Source organism: Marmota flaviventris, chromosome 8 (assembly GCF_047511675.1).
Source record: "Marmota flaviventris isolate mMarFla1 chromosome 8, mMarFla1.hap1, whole genome shotgun sequence".
Lineage (NCBI taxonomy): Eukaryota > Metazoa > Chordata > Mammalia > Rodentia > Sciuridae > Marmota > Marmota flaviventris.
Window position 1 is genome coordinate 7658178 of NC_092505.1, and position 20365 is coordinate 7678542.

Below are 20365 nucleotides of genomic sequence, written 5' to 3' on the forward strand. Positions count from 1 at the left end.
GGTGTTTGTTGAATGCCACTATTGGAACAACAACATGTTCTGCTTTTATGACTTCCAAGTAGGTCTGAGACAAGAAGCCCACACTCATGGTTTCTCCATTTTTGGTAAAAACTATTGCATCTTTACCCAAACGCATAGAACCTGACTTGAAGCCATTCCCATACAATCCAACCGGGACATGACCATTCATGGTGACTTTGTCACTGAAGCCAAAGCTAAAAGAAAAAGAAAAAATTTAAAAAATAAACACTCATAATCTTCAATTTTTTCAAATTCAGCAAGTATAATACCAAGTTAAAAAAGCCTGGGTCCAAATGCTGGCCTCACCTTCCTGACTATATCATCTTGAGCAAATTACTTTTAATCTATCTTGATGTATCTTCCCATCTCTGAAGCAAAGGAAACCAAATCTATATCACAGGGGTGTAAGAATTACAGGTACTAATACAGGAGCTCGCTGCCGGCACATCTGGTCAATTAGTTGGCCGAGTTATAATCTGGGGTCCTGGGACTTAAGATTTTACCCCATGAATCTCTTCCTCTAAGTGTTCATGATTCTCTTGTTCTCAGCAAGCCTACTGTGATATGATTAATGATGGGATCAACTAAACCTTTTGGCAGCATAACATTTAAGGGATAACAAAAGGCCTATGCTTCTAAATTTTTCTTCTACCCTGTATCTATACTACAGTCTGTTTCCATTTCAGACACATTTGATTCACACTGGCATCCTATTCTCTGATCCTATAGCCCAAGACCTTAGGACTACTTTATGCTGCTTTCTCAATCTCTCAATCTATTTAAAGTTAGCCCAGGGTAAGTTTTAATAGAAATATGGTCAGAAGGCAATCACTCACACTGAGTGTATGAAATTTCATGTTTAAAAAAACCAAAACAGGATACAAAGTATGACACATTGAATTTTTTAACTACTTAAAGCCTTGATCTTCAGATGTGTGGCACATTTTTACATACCTTAGCATTTTGTGTAATTTATCTGATGTCATACCGTTCCCATTATCAGTGAATGTCAAGCATATACAGTCATTTATCACTGTTTTGTCAATCCATATCTGTTTAGCATTCACATCAGGATCATAAGCATTATCTGGGACACAAAAGGTTTTGAGAAATTTTGAGTTTGCATTTTAAAGAACAATTAGAACAATCCTTTAACAAGCAACAGATTACCACATTTAGGACTACTTTAAAAGCTACAATTTTTAGGAATTCATAAGGTTTGGAAACAGGAAACTATATTCATTGTCTACTGCAGAATTAATCCTTTCTACAGCTCTTCATATTAAGTATAGAGCAAAGACTGGTACCTGTCACACTAAATTAGTGTAAAACATCACTGAACCCAGAGAAGATTAAGAGAAGGATCAGCCTGGCTATCATAAGGGAAACTGAGAATTGAGTGTCAACTAGCACTATGAATTGACATGGAAGGTACATAACATTTATTAAATAAATGAAAAGTCAATTTCATTTTCTGTTAAGCTACATATTCATATATATAAGCTACAGTCATAGCCCTTGTCAGTTTAACAAAAGTTTCTTTGGCTTTTATTTCTATTATTGTATATTTAACATCCTTGTTTAGCTCAACTCATTTCTCTTAGACCATGTAAGTATAAAGGAATACATTTAAAAACAAAAGTTTTTTTTAATATTTATTTTTTAGTTACAGGTGGACACAACATCTTTATTTTATTTTTATGTGGTGCTGAGGAACGGACCCAGTGCCTCATGTATAGTAGGCAAGCACTCTACCTCTGAGCCACGGCCCCAACCCAAGATTTTTTAATGGTACCAGAAATTAAATCAACTGGTGATTCATCTGAATATTCCTTAACCAATCAAAATATATTTTGAAGACCTTATTATAGGTATTATAGATATTTTCAATTATCTGCCTACAAAGCAGCCTAGAATTAAATAATCTTTTTACTCCCAACCCCTTCAAGATACTATTTTATTAAAAACTTAAAATGCTGGGCTGGGGATGTGGCTCAAGCGGTAGTGCACTCGCCTGGCATGCATGCGGCCCAGGTTCGATCCTCAGCACCACATACAAACAAAAATGTTGTGTCCGCCGAAAACTAAAAAATAAATATTAAAATTCTCTCTCTCTCTCTCTCTCTAAAAAAAATTTAAAAAAAAAACTTAAAATGGGGTATACCCCAAACAGTGCCATGAAAGTCATGGGAAGCAGGATGCCATAAAAATAAGAACTACAATGTTAAAGCAAACCCACTCCAAGAATTGGGGAAGCGGGGGGGATCACCCAAATACATGTGTTAGTTGGAATACTTGGAAAAACCTAACTATAACAAAGAAAAGTGCTTGTTCAAAAAGTCCTTCTTTTCCTTGCACATGGATCCTTCCTTGATAAGAAATTTAATTATACCTAAGAATAAAGTGTCCTTTTACTATATTTTTAAAACATATACTAAAATCCTAAAAAATATTCATCTGCATGAATCATGACCCCATAATGCAAATCTGACTGCAACCCTGCCTCTTTTAATATTCATTACAACACTATTAAAATAAAATCCTAGCTGGATGTGGTAGTTCACGTCTATAATCCAGTGACTAGGAAGGCTGAGGCAGAAGGACTGCAGGTTCGAGGCCAGTCTCAACAATTTAGTGAGACCTTTTCTCAAAACAAAAACAGAGGGCCAAGAATGTAGCTTTGGGGTAGAGTGCTTGCTTGGCATGTACAAGGTTCTTGGTTCAAGCCCCATATAGCAAAACATACATACGTACATACATACATATATAAAAATCCTTGACCCTGCTCATCCTATCTTTTGGATGAAGCAAGAATTTATTATCACAAATCTAACATATTAATCTTCGTAACACCAGAAAAATGAATCCATTCTATATATTATATACATTCTCTATTATATACTCAGTATATATTGAGAAGCATAATTCTCATTTTTAACTTTGATAATCAGAATGAAAATGTTTTCAATATAAACACTGTACAAACTTAGCAAATTGAATCCTAAATGTTATGAAATACTTGGGTAATATTATAAGGAAAATTAAACAGTGATTTTGACTCCCTTTTGCATAATTGTTATGCTAGGTAAGCCTTACTACTAATATTTTAAAGATAAAAATTTTTGAAGTACACTCGTATATTATTATTCAATAAAGTTTTAAAACTGTAAGTGCAAGCAACAGATAATATATGAAATGTCAATTTACATACCTATTAATTCAGCAACTGCACTGAATGGCCAAGTATGACTAGTAGAATTTGTATGTAAAAACTTCGGGCAAAGCTGAAACAAACCAATGATTCATGTAAATTAATTTAGATCTTACTTTTAAAAGAGAACAAAATCCAATATAATTTATTTGTCCTAGTGTTAAACAAACTGAGGCTGTACAAAAATGACTTAGCTCCAAGATATATCTGGGAAATACAACACAGAAGATTCTTGGAAACCAACTAAACAACTTACATATCAAGACTTGTTTCAAAACCCTTGCCTTCTTGTATACATCCACAATGGCCCAATCCCCAACGGCTACCTGCCTTGCAAGACCTACCTTAAAATGACTCAGCCAAGGTCCTAAAATCCTATAAACATCCTAATCGTTCTACTCTGAAACACAATTGTGTGGGAGAGGGTCTCCTTAGTGTACTGGATCTAATGAACTTGCTTCATGACAGGTTTTTCTGATGGTCTCTTGAACAGTCACTACTGGACCCTTTGACTTGGTTTATAACTCTTAGGTTCATTACAATTGTGTGACATTGGCACAGTATGCATCTAGAAATTCTTCGAACAATATCAAATATTAGTTCCAATGCAACAGACCATTCTTATTCCAAGGCTTTTAAGTCTGATTTTATTCACAACTCCCAACCCCTTCAAGATACTATTTTATTAAAGAATATGTCGATTAACCTCATACTATAGGAACTCTCTTAATTTCCTGAATGATGTAGACAGCAAATGTATAAAAATGTACATATGGTTTTAAAAGGTTGAGGTTAAGGGGCTGGGATTGTGGTTCAGTGGGAGAGAGCTTGCCTCGCATGTGTGAGGCACAGGATTTGATCCGCAGCACCACATAAAATAAATAAATAAAGGTATTGTGTCCATCTACAACAACAACAAAAAATTTTTAAATCTTTTTAAAAAAAAATAAAAGATCGAGGGGCTAGGGTTGTGGCTCAGTGGTACAGTGCTCACCTAGCATGCACGAGGCACTGGGTTTGAGCCTCAGCACCACATAAATGTAAAATAAAGATATTGTGTCTACCCAAAACTTAACAATAAATATTTTTAAATTTTTTTAAATAAATAAATAAATAATAAAAGGTTGAGGGTTGAAAATTTTACTATGCAAAGAATTTCCATACAATCTTTTTTGTGTTCGTTTTGAACAAATTTACTCATATTTGAAGAAGAAAAACAAAAAGAATAGGGAGCACTATGGTAAGTGTTAAGAGTTCCCCAAACTAGATTAAATCTAAAGCAAGCCAAGGACATTTACAATGCTCAGTTGCTGCCACCAGGTGTCAGAAAAAGGTCAATTTTTCCTTTGTCCACACTTGCTTTCAGATGATCCACAAAGTCCTCAGTACCACTCATTAGGTGAAATACTACACATTTGAAAAATCATATCCTGTAAAGACTGCTTTTCAAATTAGAAAATATGCACTTCGGACTTTCTACGGTATATGTTTATAAAATATGGAATATATATAATTAAGACTTTCTTAAGAACAATACCATAAATTTCTAAAGAAAATCAATTTCCAGATTTATATCTTGTACAAGAAGCTTTTTCTCAAATTAATCTACATGAGAACATGCCAGTGCTTAGATCTTTCAGTCCCAATTCTACCATTTATATAAGAATGAAACAACCTTCACCTATTCTAAATTTTACCCTGAGGCATGGCCTTGGGGTATAAAACTTCTGGATACCAAACAAAGAGACAAAGACTAGTTCAACCACCATAACCACCATGAGATCAGTCCTTCTATTTTTGCTCCATTTCATATATTCATAAGAAGTGAGGTCTAGAGTTAAAAAAGGTATTCAGAGCCAGGCGAGGGGGCACAGATGCCTGTAATCCCAGCAGCTGGGGAGGCACTTAGCAACTCAGCTAGACCCTGTTTCTAATATAATATATTTTTTTAAAAGGGCTGGGGATGTAGCTCAGCTAAGCACCCCTGGGGTTCAATCCCCAGTACCAAAAAAAAAAGGTATTCTGGTCCATGCTACTATACTAGGAATTTAAATGTAAGGTAGAGTGTGATGGTAGGAATGTCAATTCTCACTTAATTCTTAAGAGATTCATATAAGCAAAGAGGACAGCAGTAAAAAATGAATTCTACCTGGCATGGTGGCGCACACCTGTAATCCCAGCAGCTCGGGAGGCTGAGGCAGGAGGATCACTAGTTCAAAGCCAGCCTTAGGTTGCTAAAAGCAGTACATAAATTAAATATTTGTTTAAAAATATAAGTGATTAGAATAATGCCTGGAAGACAACAAATATTTTAAGTGTCTATTTAAAAACTATCTCTTTAGAAAGGAAAGTTACTAGCCAGGCCTGGTGGTATACACCTGTAATCCCATGGGCTCAGAATGTTGAAGGAGGACCTTAAGTTCAAAGCCAGCCCCAACAATTTAGCGAGGGCTAAGCAACTTAGTGAGATCCTGTCTCAAAATAAAAAATTTTTTAAAGGGTTGAGGATGTGACTCAGTGGTTAAGTGCCCTAAGGAAGGAAGGAAAGAAGGAATGGAGGGAGGGGAAGGAAAAGTACTAGGGAATGAGACTGATCAAATTATGCTATTCACATGTACAAGTACAGCATAATGAACTCTATTATTATGCATAATTATAATGTACCAATAAAAATATATCCTTTTGGACTGGGGTTGTGGCTCAGATGCAGACCACTTGCCTCACACATGAGAAGCATCAGGTTCAATCCTCAGCACCACATAAAAATAAATAAGCAATATAAAAATATTGTGTCCATGTATAACTAAAAAATATTTTTTAAAAAATATATCCTTTGAGAGCCACCGCCCGCACCTGCAAGGAAGGCAGACCTGCGACTGACCGGCAGAACAGGCCCAGCGGCCCGCCGGCGTGGTAGACACATCATCCCAATTGGAGGAGGGGCAGAGTCCCCGCCCGCGCCTGAAAGGTAGGCAGACCTGCGACCGACCGGGAGAACAGGCCCAGCAGCCCGCCAGCGTGGTAGACACATCACCCCAATTGGAGGAAGGGCCCAGCTGCCACCCGCAAGGTAGGCAGACCGCACGTCCTGAAGAAGGGGCCCAACGGCCTGCCGGCCTAGTTGAAAGATCACCCCAATTGGAGGAGGGGCACAGCCGCCGCCTGCGCCTGCAAGGTAGGCAGACCTGCAACCTGGAGAACATGCCCAGCGGCCTGCCAGCGTGGTAGTCAGATCACCCCTATTGGAGGAGGGGCCCAGCCGTTGCCCGCAAGGTAGGCAGACCACGCAAACCGGAGAAGGGGCCCAGCGGCCCGCTGGCGTGATAGACAGATCACCCCAATTGGAGGAGGAGCACAGCCGCCACCCGCGCCTTCAGGGGAGACTTTGCAACTATACAAGAGCAATATAAATATATAGGGGGAAAATTCAATAACACAACAGTTTCAACAAGCAGAAAGAAACGCGAGCAGTATGAAAAGACAAGGAAAGAAAGGACCACAAGCAATGCAGGTCAACTCAACTTCAGAAGAGGTAATATCTGCAGCAGATGGAATGTCAGATAAAGAATTCAGGATATACATGCTTCAGATGATCTAGAGTCTCAAGGAAGACATTAGACAGCAAAATCAGACAATGAAAGATCACTTCGACAATGAATTACATAAACAAATCCAAGAAGCAAAAGATCAACTATATAGGGAAATAGAGGTTATAAAAAACAAACAAACAGAAATCCTAGAAATGCAGGAAGCAATAAACCAAATTAAAAACTCAAATGAGAATACTACCAGCAGAGTAGAACACTTAGAAGATAGAACATCAGACAATGAAGACAAAGTATTTCAACTTGAAAAGAACAGACAGCTCAGCGAGACTCTTAAGAAACCATGAGCAGAACATCCAAGAAATATGGGATAACATAAAGAGACCAAACTTAAGAGTCACTGGGATACAGGAAGGTATAGAGGTCCAAACCAAAGGAATGAGCAATCTGTTCAACAAAATAATGCGAGAAAACTTCCCAGACTTGAAGAATGAGACAGAATCCCAAATCCTAGAAGCCTGCAGGACACCAAATGTGCAAAATCATAAGAGATCCACACCTAGACACATTATAATGAAGATGCCCAACAAACAGAATAAGGAGAGAATCTTAAAAGCTACAAGAGAAAGGAAGCAGATTACATTTAGGGGTAAACCAATCAGGATAACAGCTGATCTTTCAAAACAGACTCTGAAAGCTAGAAGATCCTGGAACAACATATTTCAAATGCTGAAAGAAAATGGGTTCCAACCAAGAATTGTGTATCCAGCGAAATTAAGCTTCAGGATGGAAGATGAAATTAAAAACTTCCACGATAAACAAAAGTTAAAAGAATTTGCAGCTAGAAAACTCTCTTCAAAACATCCTTGGAAAAACATTACAGGAAGAGGAAATGGAAAATAACAATGAAAAACAACAGTGGGAGGTAGTACAGTAAAGGGAAAAAATAATCAAAGAGGAAAAACAAACCATGTTAAGTAACATAAATAAACAAATATGGCTGGAAGAACAATCCATATCTCAATAATAACCCTAAATGTTAATGGCTTAAACTCACCAATTAAGAGACACAGGCTAGTAGAATGGATCAAAAAAAAAGATCCAACAATATGCTGCCTACAGGAGATGCATTTGATAGGAAAAGACATACATAGACTGAAGGTGAAAGGTTGGGAAAAATCATATCACTCATATGGACTTCGGAAACAAGCAGGAGTGTCCATACTCATATAAAATAAAATAGATTTCAAGCCAAAGTTAATCAAAAGGGATAAAGAGGGACACTACATACTGCTCAAGGGAACCATACACCAACAAGACATAACAATCATAAATATATATGCCCCAAACAATGGTGCGGCTATGTTCATCAAACAAACTCTTCTCAAGTTCAAGAGTCTAATAGACCACCGTACAATAATTATGGGAGACTTCAACACACCTCTCTCACCACTGGACAGATCTTCCAAACAAAAGTTGAATAAAGAAACTATAGAACTCAATAATACAATTAATAACCTAGACTTAATTGACATATATAGAATATACCACCCAACATCAAGCAGTTACACTTTTTTCTCAGCAGCACATGGATCCTTCTCAAAAATAGATCATATATTATGTCACAGGGCAACTCTTAGACATTATAAAGGAGTAGAGATAATACCATGCATCTTGTCTGATCATAATGGAATGAAACTGGAAATCAACGACAAAAGAAGGAAGGAAAAATCATGCATCACTTCGAGAATGAACAATAGGTTACTGAATGATCAATGGGTTATAGAAGACATCAAGGAGGAAATTTAAAAAATCTAAGAGATAAATGAAAACACAGACACAACATATCGGAATCTATGGGACACAATGAAAGCAGTTCTAAGAGGAAAATTCATTGCTTGGAGTTCATTCCTTAAAAAAAGAAAAAACCAACAATAAATGATCTCACACTTCATCTCAAAATCCTAGAAAAAGAAGAGCAAAACAACAGCAAAAGAAGTAGAAGGCAAGAAATAATTAAAATCAGAGCTGAAATTAATAAAATAGAAACAAAAGAAACAATTGAAAAAATTGACAAAACTAAAAGTTGGTTCTTTGAAAAAATAAATAAGATCGACAGACCCTTAGCCATGCTAACGAAGAGAAGAAGAGAGAGAACTCAAATTACTAGCATACGGGATGAAAAAGGCAATATCACAACAGACACTTCAGAAATACAGAAGATAATTAGAAATTATTTTGAATCCTTATACTCCAATAAAATAGAAGATAGTGAAGGCATCGATAAATTTCTTAAGTCATATGATCTGCCCAGATTGAGTCAGGAGGATATAGACAACCTAAACAGACCAATATCAATTGAGGAAATAGAAGAAGCCATCAAAAGACAACCAACTAAGAAAAGCCCAGGACCGGATGGGTATACAGCAGAGTTTTACAAAACCTTTAAAGAAGAACTAATACCAATACTTTTCAAGCTATTTCAGGAAATAGAAAAAGAGGGAGAACTTCCAAATTCATTCTACGAGGCCAACATCACCCTGATTCCTAAACCAGACAAAGACACTTCAAAGAAAGAAAACTACAGACCAATATCTCTAATGAACCTAGATGCAAAAATCCTCAATAAAATTCTGGCGAATCGGATACAAAAACATATCAAAAAAATTGTGCACCATGATCAAGTAGGATTCATCCCTGGGATGCAAGGCTGGTTCAATATACGGAAATCAATAAATGTTATTCACCACATCAATAGACTTAAAGATAAGAACCATATGATCATCTCGATAGATGCAGAAAAAGCATTCGACAAAGTACAGCATCCCTTTATGTTCAAAACTCTAGAAAAACTAGGGATAACAGGAACACACCTCAATATTGTAAAAGCTATCTATGCTAAGCCTCAGGCTAGCATCATTCTGAATGGAGAAAAATTGAAGGCATTCCCTCTAAAATCTGGAACAAGACAGGGATGCCCTCTCTCACCACTTCTCTTCAACATAGTTCTCGAAACACTGGCCAGAGCAATTAGACAGACGAAAGAAATTAAAGGCATAAAAATAGGAAAAGAAGAACTTAAATTATCACTATTTGCAGATGACATGATTCTATACCTAGCAGACCCAAAAGGGTCTACAAAGAAACTATTATTGCTAATAAATGAATTCAGCAAAGTGGCAGGATATAAAATCAACACGCATAAATCAAAGGCATTCCTGTATATCAGCAATAAATCTTCTGAAATGGAAATGAGGACAACCACTCCATTCACAATATCCTCAAAAAAAAAAATAAAATACTTGGGAATCAACCTAACAAAAGAGGTGAAAGACTTATACAATGAAAACTACAGAACCCTAAAGAGAGAAATAGAAGAAGATCTTAGAAGATGGAAAAATATACCCTGTTCACGGATAGGCAGTACTAACATCATCAAAATGGCGATATTACCAAAAGTTCTCTATAGGCTTAATGCAATGCCAATCAAAATCCCAATGGCATTTCTTGTAGAAATAGAGAAAGCAATCATGAAATTCATATGGAAAAATAAAAGACCCAGAATAGCAAAAACAACTCTAAGCAGGAAGTGTGAATCAGGCGGTATAACGATATCAGACTTCAAACTATACTACAGAGCAATAGTAACAAAAACAGCATGGTACTGGTACCAAAACAGGCGGGTGGACCAATGGTACAGAATAGAGGACACAGAAACCAATCCACAAAATTACAACTATCGTATATTTGATAAAGGGGCTAAAAGCATGCAATGGAGGAAGGATAGCATCTTCAACAAATGGTGCTGGGAAAACTGGAAATCCATATGCAACAAAATGAAACTGAATCCCTTTCTCTCGCCATGCACAAAAGTTAACTCAAAATGGATCAAGAAGCTTGATATCAAATCAGAGACACAGCGTCTGATAGAAGAAAAAGTTGGCTACGATCTACATACTGTGGGGTCGGGCTCCAAATTCCTCAATAGGACACCCATAGCACAAGAGTTAATAACTAGAATCAACAAATGGGACTTACTCAAACTAAAAAGTTTTTTCTCAGCAAAAGAAACAATAAGAGAGGTAAATAGGGAGCCTACATCCTGGGAACAAATCTTTACTCCTCACACTTCAGATAGAGCCCTAATATCCAGAGTATACAAAGAACTCAAAAAATTAAACAATAAGAAAACAAATAGGGCTGGGGATGTGGCTCAAGCGGTGGCGCACTCGCCTGTCATGCATGCGGCCCGGGTTCAATCCTCAGCACCACATACAAACAAAGATGTTGTGTCCGCCGAGAACTAAAAAAATAAATAAATATTTAAAAAAAAAAAGTATTAAAAAAAAAGAAAACAAATAACCCAATCAACAAATGGGCCAAGGACCTGAACAGACACTTCTCAGAGGAGGACATACAATCAATCAACAAGTACATGAAAAAATGCTCACCATCTCTAGCAGTCAGAGAAATGCAAATCAAAACCACCCTAAGATACCATCTCATTCCAGTAAGATTGGCAGCCATTATGAAGTCAAACAACAACAAGTGCTGGCGAGGATGTGGGGAAAAGGGTACACTTGTACATTACTGGTGGGACTGCAAATTGGTGCAGCCAATTTGGAAAGCAGTATGGAGATTTCTTGGAAATCTGGGAATGGAACCACCATTTGACCCAGCTATTCCCCTTCTCGGTCTATTCCCTAAAGACCTAAAAAGAGCATACTACAGGGACACTGCTACATCGATGTTCATAGCAGCACAATTCACAATAGCAAGACTGTGGAACCAACCTAGATGCCCTTCAATGGACGAATGGATTAAAAAAAATGTGGCATTTATACACAATGGAGTATTACTCTGCATTAAAAAATGACAAAATCATGGAATTTGCAGGGAAATGGATGGCATTAGAGCAGATTATGCTAAGTGAAGCTAGCCAATCCCTAAAAAACAAATGCCAAATGTCTTCTTTGATATAAGGAGAGTAACTAAGAACAGAGTAGGGAGGAAGAGCATGAGAAGAAGATTAACATTAAACAGGGACGAGAGGTGGGAGGGAAAGGGAGAGAGAAGGGAAATTGCATGGAAATGGAAGGAGACCCTCATGGTTATACAAAATTACATACAAGAGGAAGTGAGGGGAAACGGAAAAAAAAAAAAAACAAGGGGAAGAAATGAATTACAGTAGATGGGGTAGAGAGAGAAGATGGGAGGGGAGGGGAGGGGGGATAGTAGAGGATATGAAAGGCAGCAGAATACAACAGACACTAGTATGGCAATATGTAAATCAGTGGATGTGTAACTGATGTGATTCTGCAATCTGTATATTGGGTAAAAATGGAAGTTCATAACCCACTTGAATCAAAGTGTGAAATATGATATGTCAAGAACTATGTAATGTTTTGAACAACCAACAATAAAAATTAAAAAAAAAAATAAAATAAAATAAACCTTGTCTGAGTGGGGGGGAAAAAATTATATATATATAAATATATATATATATATATATATATATATATATATATATATATATCTCCTTTAAAGAAAGAACTGAGCTCATATAAAATAAGGAAAATCTGAGATGTAACTCAATGGTAAGAGTGCTTCCCTAGCATGCACCAGGCCCTGGGTTTGATTCCCAGAACCACAAAATAAATAAATAATAGGGGAAATCCTCAAGGGTCTCAGGTAATAAAGATTTGAATGGAAGCCAGGCGTGGTAGTGCACGCCTATAATTCCAGTAGCTCCGGAGGCTGAGGCATGAGATCAAGAGTTCAAAGCCAGCCTCATAACTTATGGAGGCGCTAGGCAACTCAGTGAGACCTTGTGTCTAAATAAAATACAAAACAGAGCTGGGGGGGGTGCTGGGGATGTGGCTCAAGTGGTAGCGCGCTTGCCTGGCATGCGTGCGGCCCGGGTTCGATCCTCATGCACCACATACAAACAAAGATGTTGTGTCCGCTGATACTTGAAAAATAAATATTAAAAAATTTAAAAACAGAGCTGGGGATGTGGCTCAGTGGTCAAGTGGCCCTGAGTTCAATCCCCAGTACCAACAACAACAACAACAAAAAAGATTTGAATGGAGATGCACTTGATATGAGAGTAGTGATATTTAACTGGATATACAAAGCTTCAGCTAGGACAGGAGAATTGTGAGTTCAAAGCCAGCCTCAGCAACTATGAGGCACTAAGCAATTTAGTGAGACCCTGTCTCTTAAAAATATATATACAAAATAGGGCTGGGAATGTGGCTCAATGATTGAGTGCCTGAGTTCAATCCCCAATATCAAAAAAGAAAAAAAGATATACCAGATCCTTCCTCACCCTGAGTAGCCTTGAAATTGCCTTAGGTAATCCTATACAAGAATGAAGGTCTGTTCTCTGGAGAAACTGATGGTGGTAAGCTCTAGATTCCTGTGACAATGGAAAACTAGTGGACTAAGATCAAGACAGTGAAGAGTCCACATACATATAAACCTTCATGTATATGGTGCCAAGATCATTTAATGGGAAAAAAGGCCAGTCTTTGACATAAGATCCTGGGAAAACTGGATATGCACATTATCTTAACACATACAAAAATTAGATCAAAATGAATCAAAGAGGGGCTGGGGATGTGGCTCAAGCGGTAGCGCGCTCGCCTGGCATGCGTGCGGCCCGGGTTCGATCCTCAGCACCACATACAAAGATGTTGTGTCCACCAATAACTAAAAAATAAGTATTAAAATTCTCTCTATATATAAAAAAAAAAAATGAATCAAAGAGCTAAAACTATTAAAAAAAAAAAAAAAAACTTTAGGAGAAAGCACAGGAGAAAAGCTTCATGACACTGGATTTGAGAATGATTTCTCAAATATAACTATGTCATAAATTTAAATTATGCATCAAAAGACACATATAGTGAAAAGACAATTTACAGAATGGGAAAAATATCTGCAAATCAAATATCTGACAAGGGATTAATATCCAGAATATATAAAGAACTCCTACAATTTAACAATATGAGCAAAGGACTCCAAGGTGTATAAATGGCCACTAAACAAAACACATGAAAAGATGTTCAACATCATTAACAATTAGGGAAATACAAATCAAAACCACACTTAGATGCTATCTCACTCATTAGATTGGCTACTATTTAGAAAACAAAAACAGAAAACAACAAGTGTTGTCAAGGATATACAGAAACTGGAATTTTTTTTTTTCTGTTGTATGAAAGTTGTCACTACCAAAATGGAGTCAACTTGTGTCAAACCCTAAAAAAATAGAACCCAGGAAGGCCATAAAGGAAGGGTCCTCACAAATATCTGCCTAACAGCACACGTTTCCTATGTCCATACTTACTCTGCCACCATATTCTGTATTGCCAACAGCTTGCTTTTCCCAATTAACTCTTCATTTTGAAGAGCTATTCTCTATGTTGTTATTTAGGTTAACAGTTGCTAGGAATGTATGGTGCAGCTGCTATGAAAAAACAGAATGGTGGCTCCTCAAAAATTTAAATATAAGCCAGGTGTGGTGGCACCTGTGCCTGTGACTGCCTGAGGCTGAGCAAGGACTGTTTCAGCCTGGGCAACATAATAAGACTCCATCTCGAAAATAAATAAATAAGTTTGTTTGTTTGTTTGTTTTTTAAAGGGAATCATCATATAGTCTAGTAATTCTACTTCTAGGTTTAGACCCAAAGGAACTGAAAGAGATATCTGTATGTCCAAATTCAAAGAGCATTATTCACAAAAGCCAAATGGGAGAAACAACCCAAATGCCCATTAATGGATTAATGAACAAACCAAATGTGAGGTTTTAGGGGGAAAAGTTTTTCTATACTCTCATAATAGTTCTGATTAAAAAAAAAAAAAATGTGTGGATTTTTCCCACACCAGCAAAAAAATTCTCCAACTCTTAATTCCAACACTAAATACCTGGAGTTAATGCAGACACAAGACAGACCCCACTTCAGTTGCCAATTTCAAGTTCAGATCTCCTATACTTCACAGGTTGGGGGTTCACACCATCCCTACCTATATGATAATTTGTTAAAATAGCTAACAAAACTCAAAGAAAGAATTAATTATGTTTATTGGTTCATTGTAAAGGATAACACACACACAAAAGAGATGAACAGCCAGATGAAAATCACATTGGGCAAAGTATGGGGAAGGAGATGGAAGCCATCAGGATCTTTTTTTATTGCTGGGGGGGAGGGGGACCTTACTAGGGATTGAACTCAGGGGCACTTGAACACTGAGCCACAACCCAGCCCTATTTTGTATTTTATTTAGAGACAGAGTCTCACCAAGTTGCTAAGCGCCTCGCTAAATTGCTGAGGCTGGCTTTGAACTCAGGATCCTCCTGCCTCTGCTTCCCAAGCACCTGGGATTACAGGCATGGGCCACTGCGGCCGGCCTCTTTACCTCTTTTTTTCAGGACTGGGGATCAAACCCAGGGTCTCACATGTGCAAGGCAAGTCCCCCCCCCCCCACCCGCCCGCCTTTTTTTAAATTTTGAGACAAAATCTAAATTGCCCAGGCTGGCTTTAAACTTTCAATCCTCCTGCCTCAGCCTCCCGAGTAGCTGGGAGAACAGGCAGGCAGCAAGCTCTGCATTATAAGAACTTCTACAGATCCCATTTACTATGCTGACAGGATAAAGATAACTGTGGGTTACTTCTGTGACTATTACACACATGGATTTGCCCCTCAAAATCTGGAATTTGCCCCTTATCGTGTGGGAAAGTCTCTAATGTTATTTTTTAGAACATTGCAGACTATTGTCCTGTCCCAGCGGCCTTGTCTTGGTGATTTTGCTTTGTCTGGCTCTAGCTTCTTGGCATTTCTGCTGACCACAAAACCCCAGAAGGCTGAGCTAACTTCTTGCCTGCCATCCATCTCCTGGCATGATATCATACTCCCATAGCTTTAAGGACTGGTGCACTTTTTAACTCCTAATTTTCTGGTACGGCTGTTAACCCCATAAGACTGAGAGCTAGCTTGGTCATCCTACTTCCCCTGAGAAGTCTTAATCCTAAGGATTCCTGTTTTGGGGGGAGGCCCCTGACTGTTTCAAAAACATGTGAGCAAAGGCAACAACTTGATACTCCTACCTCCCTCTCTCATGCCAAACTACCAGAATAGCTAGCAGCCAGGATTCTACATGTCATGGCAGATGACTAGGTGTGGAACTCCTCTCTAGAAACTGACTTCTAAAAGTTCTATTTGGTTCTTTTATAATTCTACCTAGCCCTCTAGATAGCTATTTTTATTTGAAAATAACTGTAAATTCACATACAATTGTAAGAAATAAGACATCCCATTTACCTTCTTTTACCATCTTACCCAATATGATTAACATCTTATAAAACTGTTACTACTGATAGCATCTCCTTTTGTTGTTCTCATTTTTTAAAAAAATTCAATTCTTTTGGTTGTTTTAAATAGACTTTCCCATTCTTTAGGGTCTACCACATACTTATGTGCAGTGGTCTCAATAAAATGGCTGTTTCCTACTTGATTAACCCAACAGTGAAGCCCATCAGTAGGACTAGCCCTACTCACGCAGGAACATCTAACAGCTTTTAGTATCTCACTTGAAAATGTAAACTGAAAGCTAACTATCTCCACACATCTGAAAATGCATAAAATTAGAAACCAAAAATACACAGGAAAAGAAACAAAAAATAAATAAAGACAATGCAGTATGCAAAAGAAAATCTCTAAAACGTTACAGTTAATATATCCGGCAATAGGCCAGGCACGGTGGCATATGCCTGTAATCCCAGCAACTCAGGAGGCTGAAGAGGAGGACTGCTGAGGACTCCATCCTCAGCAATTTAGTGTGGCCCTAAGCAACGTAGTGGGACCCTGTCTCAAAATAAAAATAAAAAGGGTTGGGGATGTGACTCAGTAGTAAAGCACCCTGGGCTTAATCCCTGTACCAAAAAAAGTTAGGTGACATCCAGTTACCTATCAATCAGAATCTGAACCCAGGAGGGCAGGCTCCAGAGCCTGTGTTGTCAGTCACTAAACTATAATGCTTGCAAAGAGTAAATCCCAAAAGAAAAATATCTGGGATGGAGAGACAGAAAAAGGAGAAGGAATTTGAGAAAAACATTAAAGGGAAGTCCTCAACAATGACTCTCAACTTGTAACAGGAACTTAAAGAGGGTGCCTTTGCCTAAAAAGCAGACTCTTGGGCCTGGGATTGAAGCTCAGTGTTAGCGCGCTTGCCTCGCATGCGTGAGGCACTGGGTTCGATTCTCAGCACCGCATATAAACAAATAAATAAATAAAGGTCCATTAATAACTAATACAATATTTTTTAAAAAAGCAGACTCTTCACGAGGACCTGTAGTTACCCTTCACAATTGGTAACTAAAAGCAGAATAAAATTTGGCATCTCTGACTGCATTTTTTTGTGTGTATGTGTGGTACTGGGGATTGAACCCAGAACTTTGTACATGTGAGGGAAGCACTTTACCAACTGAGCTATATCCCCAGCCCTCTGACTTCAATTTTTATCTGTCTACTTTTTTATCTTAAATTTTGGGGAGACAGATTCCCACTCAACTCTGCACCTACACACGTAATCACTTAAGAAGTAGATCCCAAAACTGGTAATTCAAAGTTTATTAGCACTAAATTTACCTAAGCAGTCTCATCCTGTTTCAAGACCAAGGCTGCCAAGATGGGAATAACTAAGGTATCTGCAACGCTTGCAGGAACATTCATCTGCCAGCTTTTACAACATCCTGTTCCAGATCCCCTACAGAATGCTAGAAATGTCTAGTACTTGGGAGCCTTGCAGGCAGATCACCCCATGATGAGACTGCCCCCTAAGCAGAAGCAATCATCTTATAGGAACCAAATGACCCCTCTCCAGGATCACAGGTCTGACAGATAAAAATCCTACAAAGCAAATAGAGATTATCCCCTGAACAAGGGCAATTTCCTTTACAAAGATAAATTGTGAGACCAAAACTGATATAAGGATCAATCAGATCACATTTTGACCAAATCTACTTAATTATGCATAACTCTTGTCTGCCCCAATTCCTCCTCTACTTAAACCTAAAGCTCATCTCAGAACCTCTGAAACCAAAGCTAAGGAGATCTGGCACCCCTTTCCTTCCCTATGGAAGGAAATTAAGTCGGTTTCCTGTTTCGCAATTACTTTTTCCATTTGCCCCACCTGCTTTGTTGGGGTCCCTATAGCTGGGCCTCTGGCCAGACTCCAGTAACAAACTGACAAAATATTGGGTGTATCTGAACACATATGGAAAAGATTTCCCAGTTCCTCTGAAAATCTGGATTACTGAGTGATCAGCACAGAGAAATAAAGCAAATAAAATGTAAGTTAATTATTAACTTCAGGGAAAATAAAAAGCCATATAGAAAAGAAAATGCAATTATAGTACACTGGCACATGAGCATAAAGTTAAGAGTAAGAACAAACCATATTAATAATCGAAACCCCCAAAAGTGACATATGCATTGAGAGAAGAGGAGGCAGTGAAGAGTGCTTGTGTAGGCTAAACCCAGAGAGGATTTCTGAAAGGGTGTGAGGAATCAACAACAAAGAAATGGTATAAGCATTTTACTTAAAAAAGGAGAGAGAGAAAAAAAAAAAAAAAAAGCACAAATATTTTTAAAGTCTTGTCACTTTCATCCCATCCTGGGATCTCGGACTTCCTAAATAATTTTTTTTTTTAATTAATATATAGTGGGCTGTGGATGTAGCTTAGTGTTAACAGCATTTGCCTATGGTATCCAGGGCCCTGCATTCCAATACCCATCTCCAGCACAGCACAGAGAGAAAGAGAGAGATCTTTTCCTGATTAAAATTTGTACATACTAAGGAGGTTCCCTTTGACACTTGAATTCTATGGTTTTTATTAAACATTTTTCTTTAGTTTTTTGATTTTTTTTTAGTTATTGATAGACCTTTATTTATTTATACATGGCGCTGAGAACCGGACCCAGTGCCTCACACATGCCAGGCAAATGCGCTACTGCTGAGCCACAACCCCAGCCCAAATTCTATGGTTTCTGACAAATGCAAAAGCTCATTAATTTTTATACCCTCTCTTAATAGAAGCATCTGACAGCTGTAGGCAAATGAATGGGTATGGGTGTGCTCCAATAAAACTATGCAAACTGAAACTGTATTTCATATAATTTTTGTTATGTCACAAAATATTCTTTGATTTTTTTTCCCCCAACCATTTACAACTGTATAAATTGTCCTGATCTCACATGCTATACAAAAACAGGTGCTAGGCTGATTTGGCCCACAAGCTTGCCAACTCCTATCCTGAAGCAAAAGCAGAGACTGGTAGAGATACTGTCCAGAAGCTGCAGATGGGAAACCTCTTGTCAATTAGGTTCCAAACAGATCATATTACCCACAAAAGAAAGACCTAGCACACTGACAGCTGCTGCATGGAGCCAGCCAGCTAACAAAACTGCTTTCTTTCTTTTTTTTTTAATTTTTTTTTTTTTTTAGTTGTTGATGTACCTTCATTTTATTTATTTATATGCAATGCTGAGAATTGAACCCAGTGCCTCACACATGCTAGGCAAGTGCTCTACCATTGAGCCACAACTCCAGCCCAAAACTGCCTTCTTGAAGACTGTTTTGTTTGTTTTGTGTTGCAGTAATGAGCATGGAACCCAAGGCCTCAAGCATGCTAGCCAAAGCACAATTTAGACAGTTTTGACCCTTGATTTTGTTTGATTTCTCACTTAAATATTTGGGGGTTGGGGTATAACTGGCACTTGAACTCTGGGGCATTTTACCACTTGGGTTACATCCCCAATCCTTCTATTTTGAAACAGGATCTTGATAAATTGCCCAAACTGGCCTCAAATTTACAATCCTCCTGCTTCAATTTCCAGAATAGCCGAGATTAACAGGCCAGTGCCACATCAGGCTTCCCACTTCAATCTTAAAGAGGCAGAGACAGCAAGTGCAAGGAGGCCAGGAAGATAAAACAACCAAATTGCAGAACCAGTTAAAAAACCAAGTCACTCCTATTGTCCACTACAGGTTTCTGGGCTTGACTGAAAATGACTCAAACTGGTCATGTTCTGCAAAACTTTTAAAAAGTCGTCTTTTGATACAGGGTCTCCTAAAATTGCTGAGGACCTCACTAAATTGCTGTGGCTGGCCTCAAATTTGTGATCCTCCTGTCTCAGCCTCCAGAATTGCTGGGATTACAGGCCTGCGCCACCACACCAAGCTAAAATAAGAAATTTCATTTTTATTTATTATTTCTGGTGTTAGGGACTGAATCTAGGGCCTCACACCCCCCACACCTCTGAATAGGTATTTTAAACTGGACATGATCAGACTCATATCTGAAGCCAAGGAAAACGTTAGAGTGCCCAGATGCACACAGGTGAGAGGAAGAAATTAATAAAATTTAAAGGCAGTAATAAGAATAAAGCTGATCTCTATACTCCCAACTACTAAAGACTACCTCTTTCAATAAGCCAGTTATGTAACCAAAGGACCTTTTTCCGGAATGTGTAAACAACTCTCATAAATCAATAAAGATCCCGCCCTCAAACCCAAGAAAAAGGA

General features: G+C 38.1%; 1 protein-coding gene across 1 annotated transcript in view; it reads right to left on the reverse strand.

The window, feature by feature from the left end:
- The window catches only part of Morc3 (MORC family CW-type zinc finger 3), a 47857-nt gene that overhangs the window by 26543 nt on the left and 949 nt on the right, over positions 1-20365 (reverse strand). The window contains exons 2-4 of the mRNA XM_027929260.2: positions 3233-3305; positions 976-1108; positions 1-215 (exon numbers count right to left, since the gene is read on the reverse strand). Coding sequence (XP_027785061.1) covers positions 1-215; positions 976-1108; positions 3233-3305 — 421 coding nt within the window. The remainder of the gene's footprint in view (positions 216-975; positions 1109-3232; positions 3306-20365) is intronic.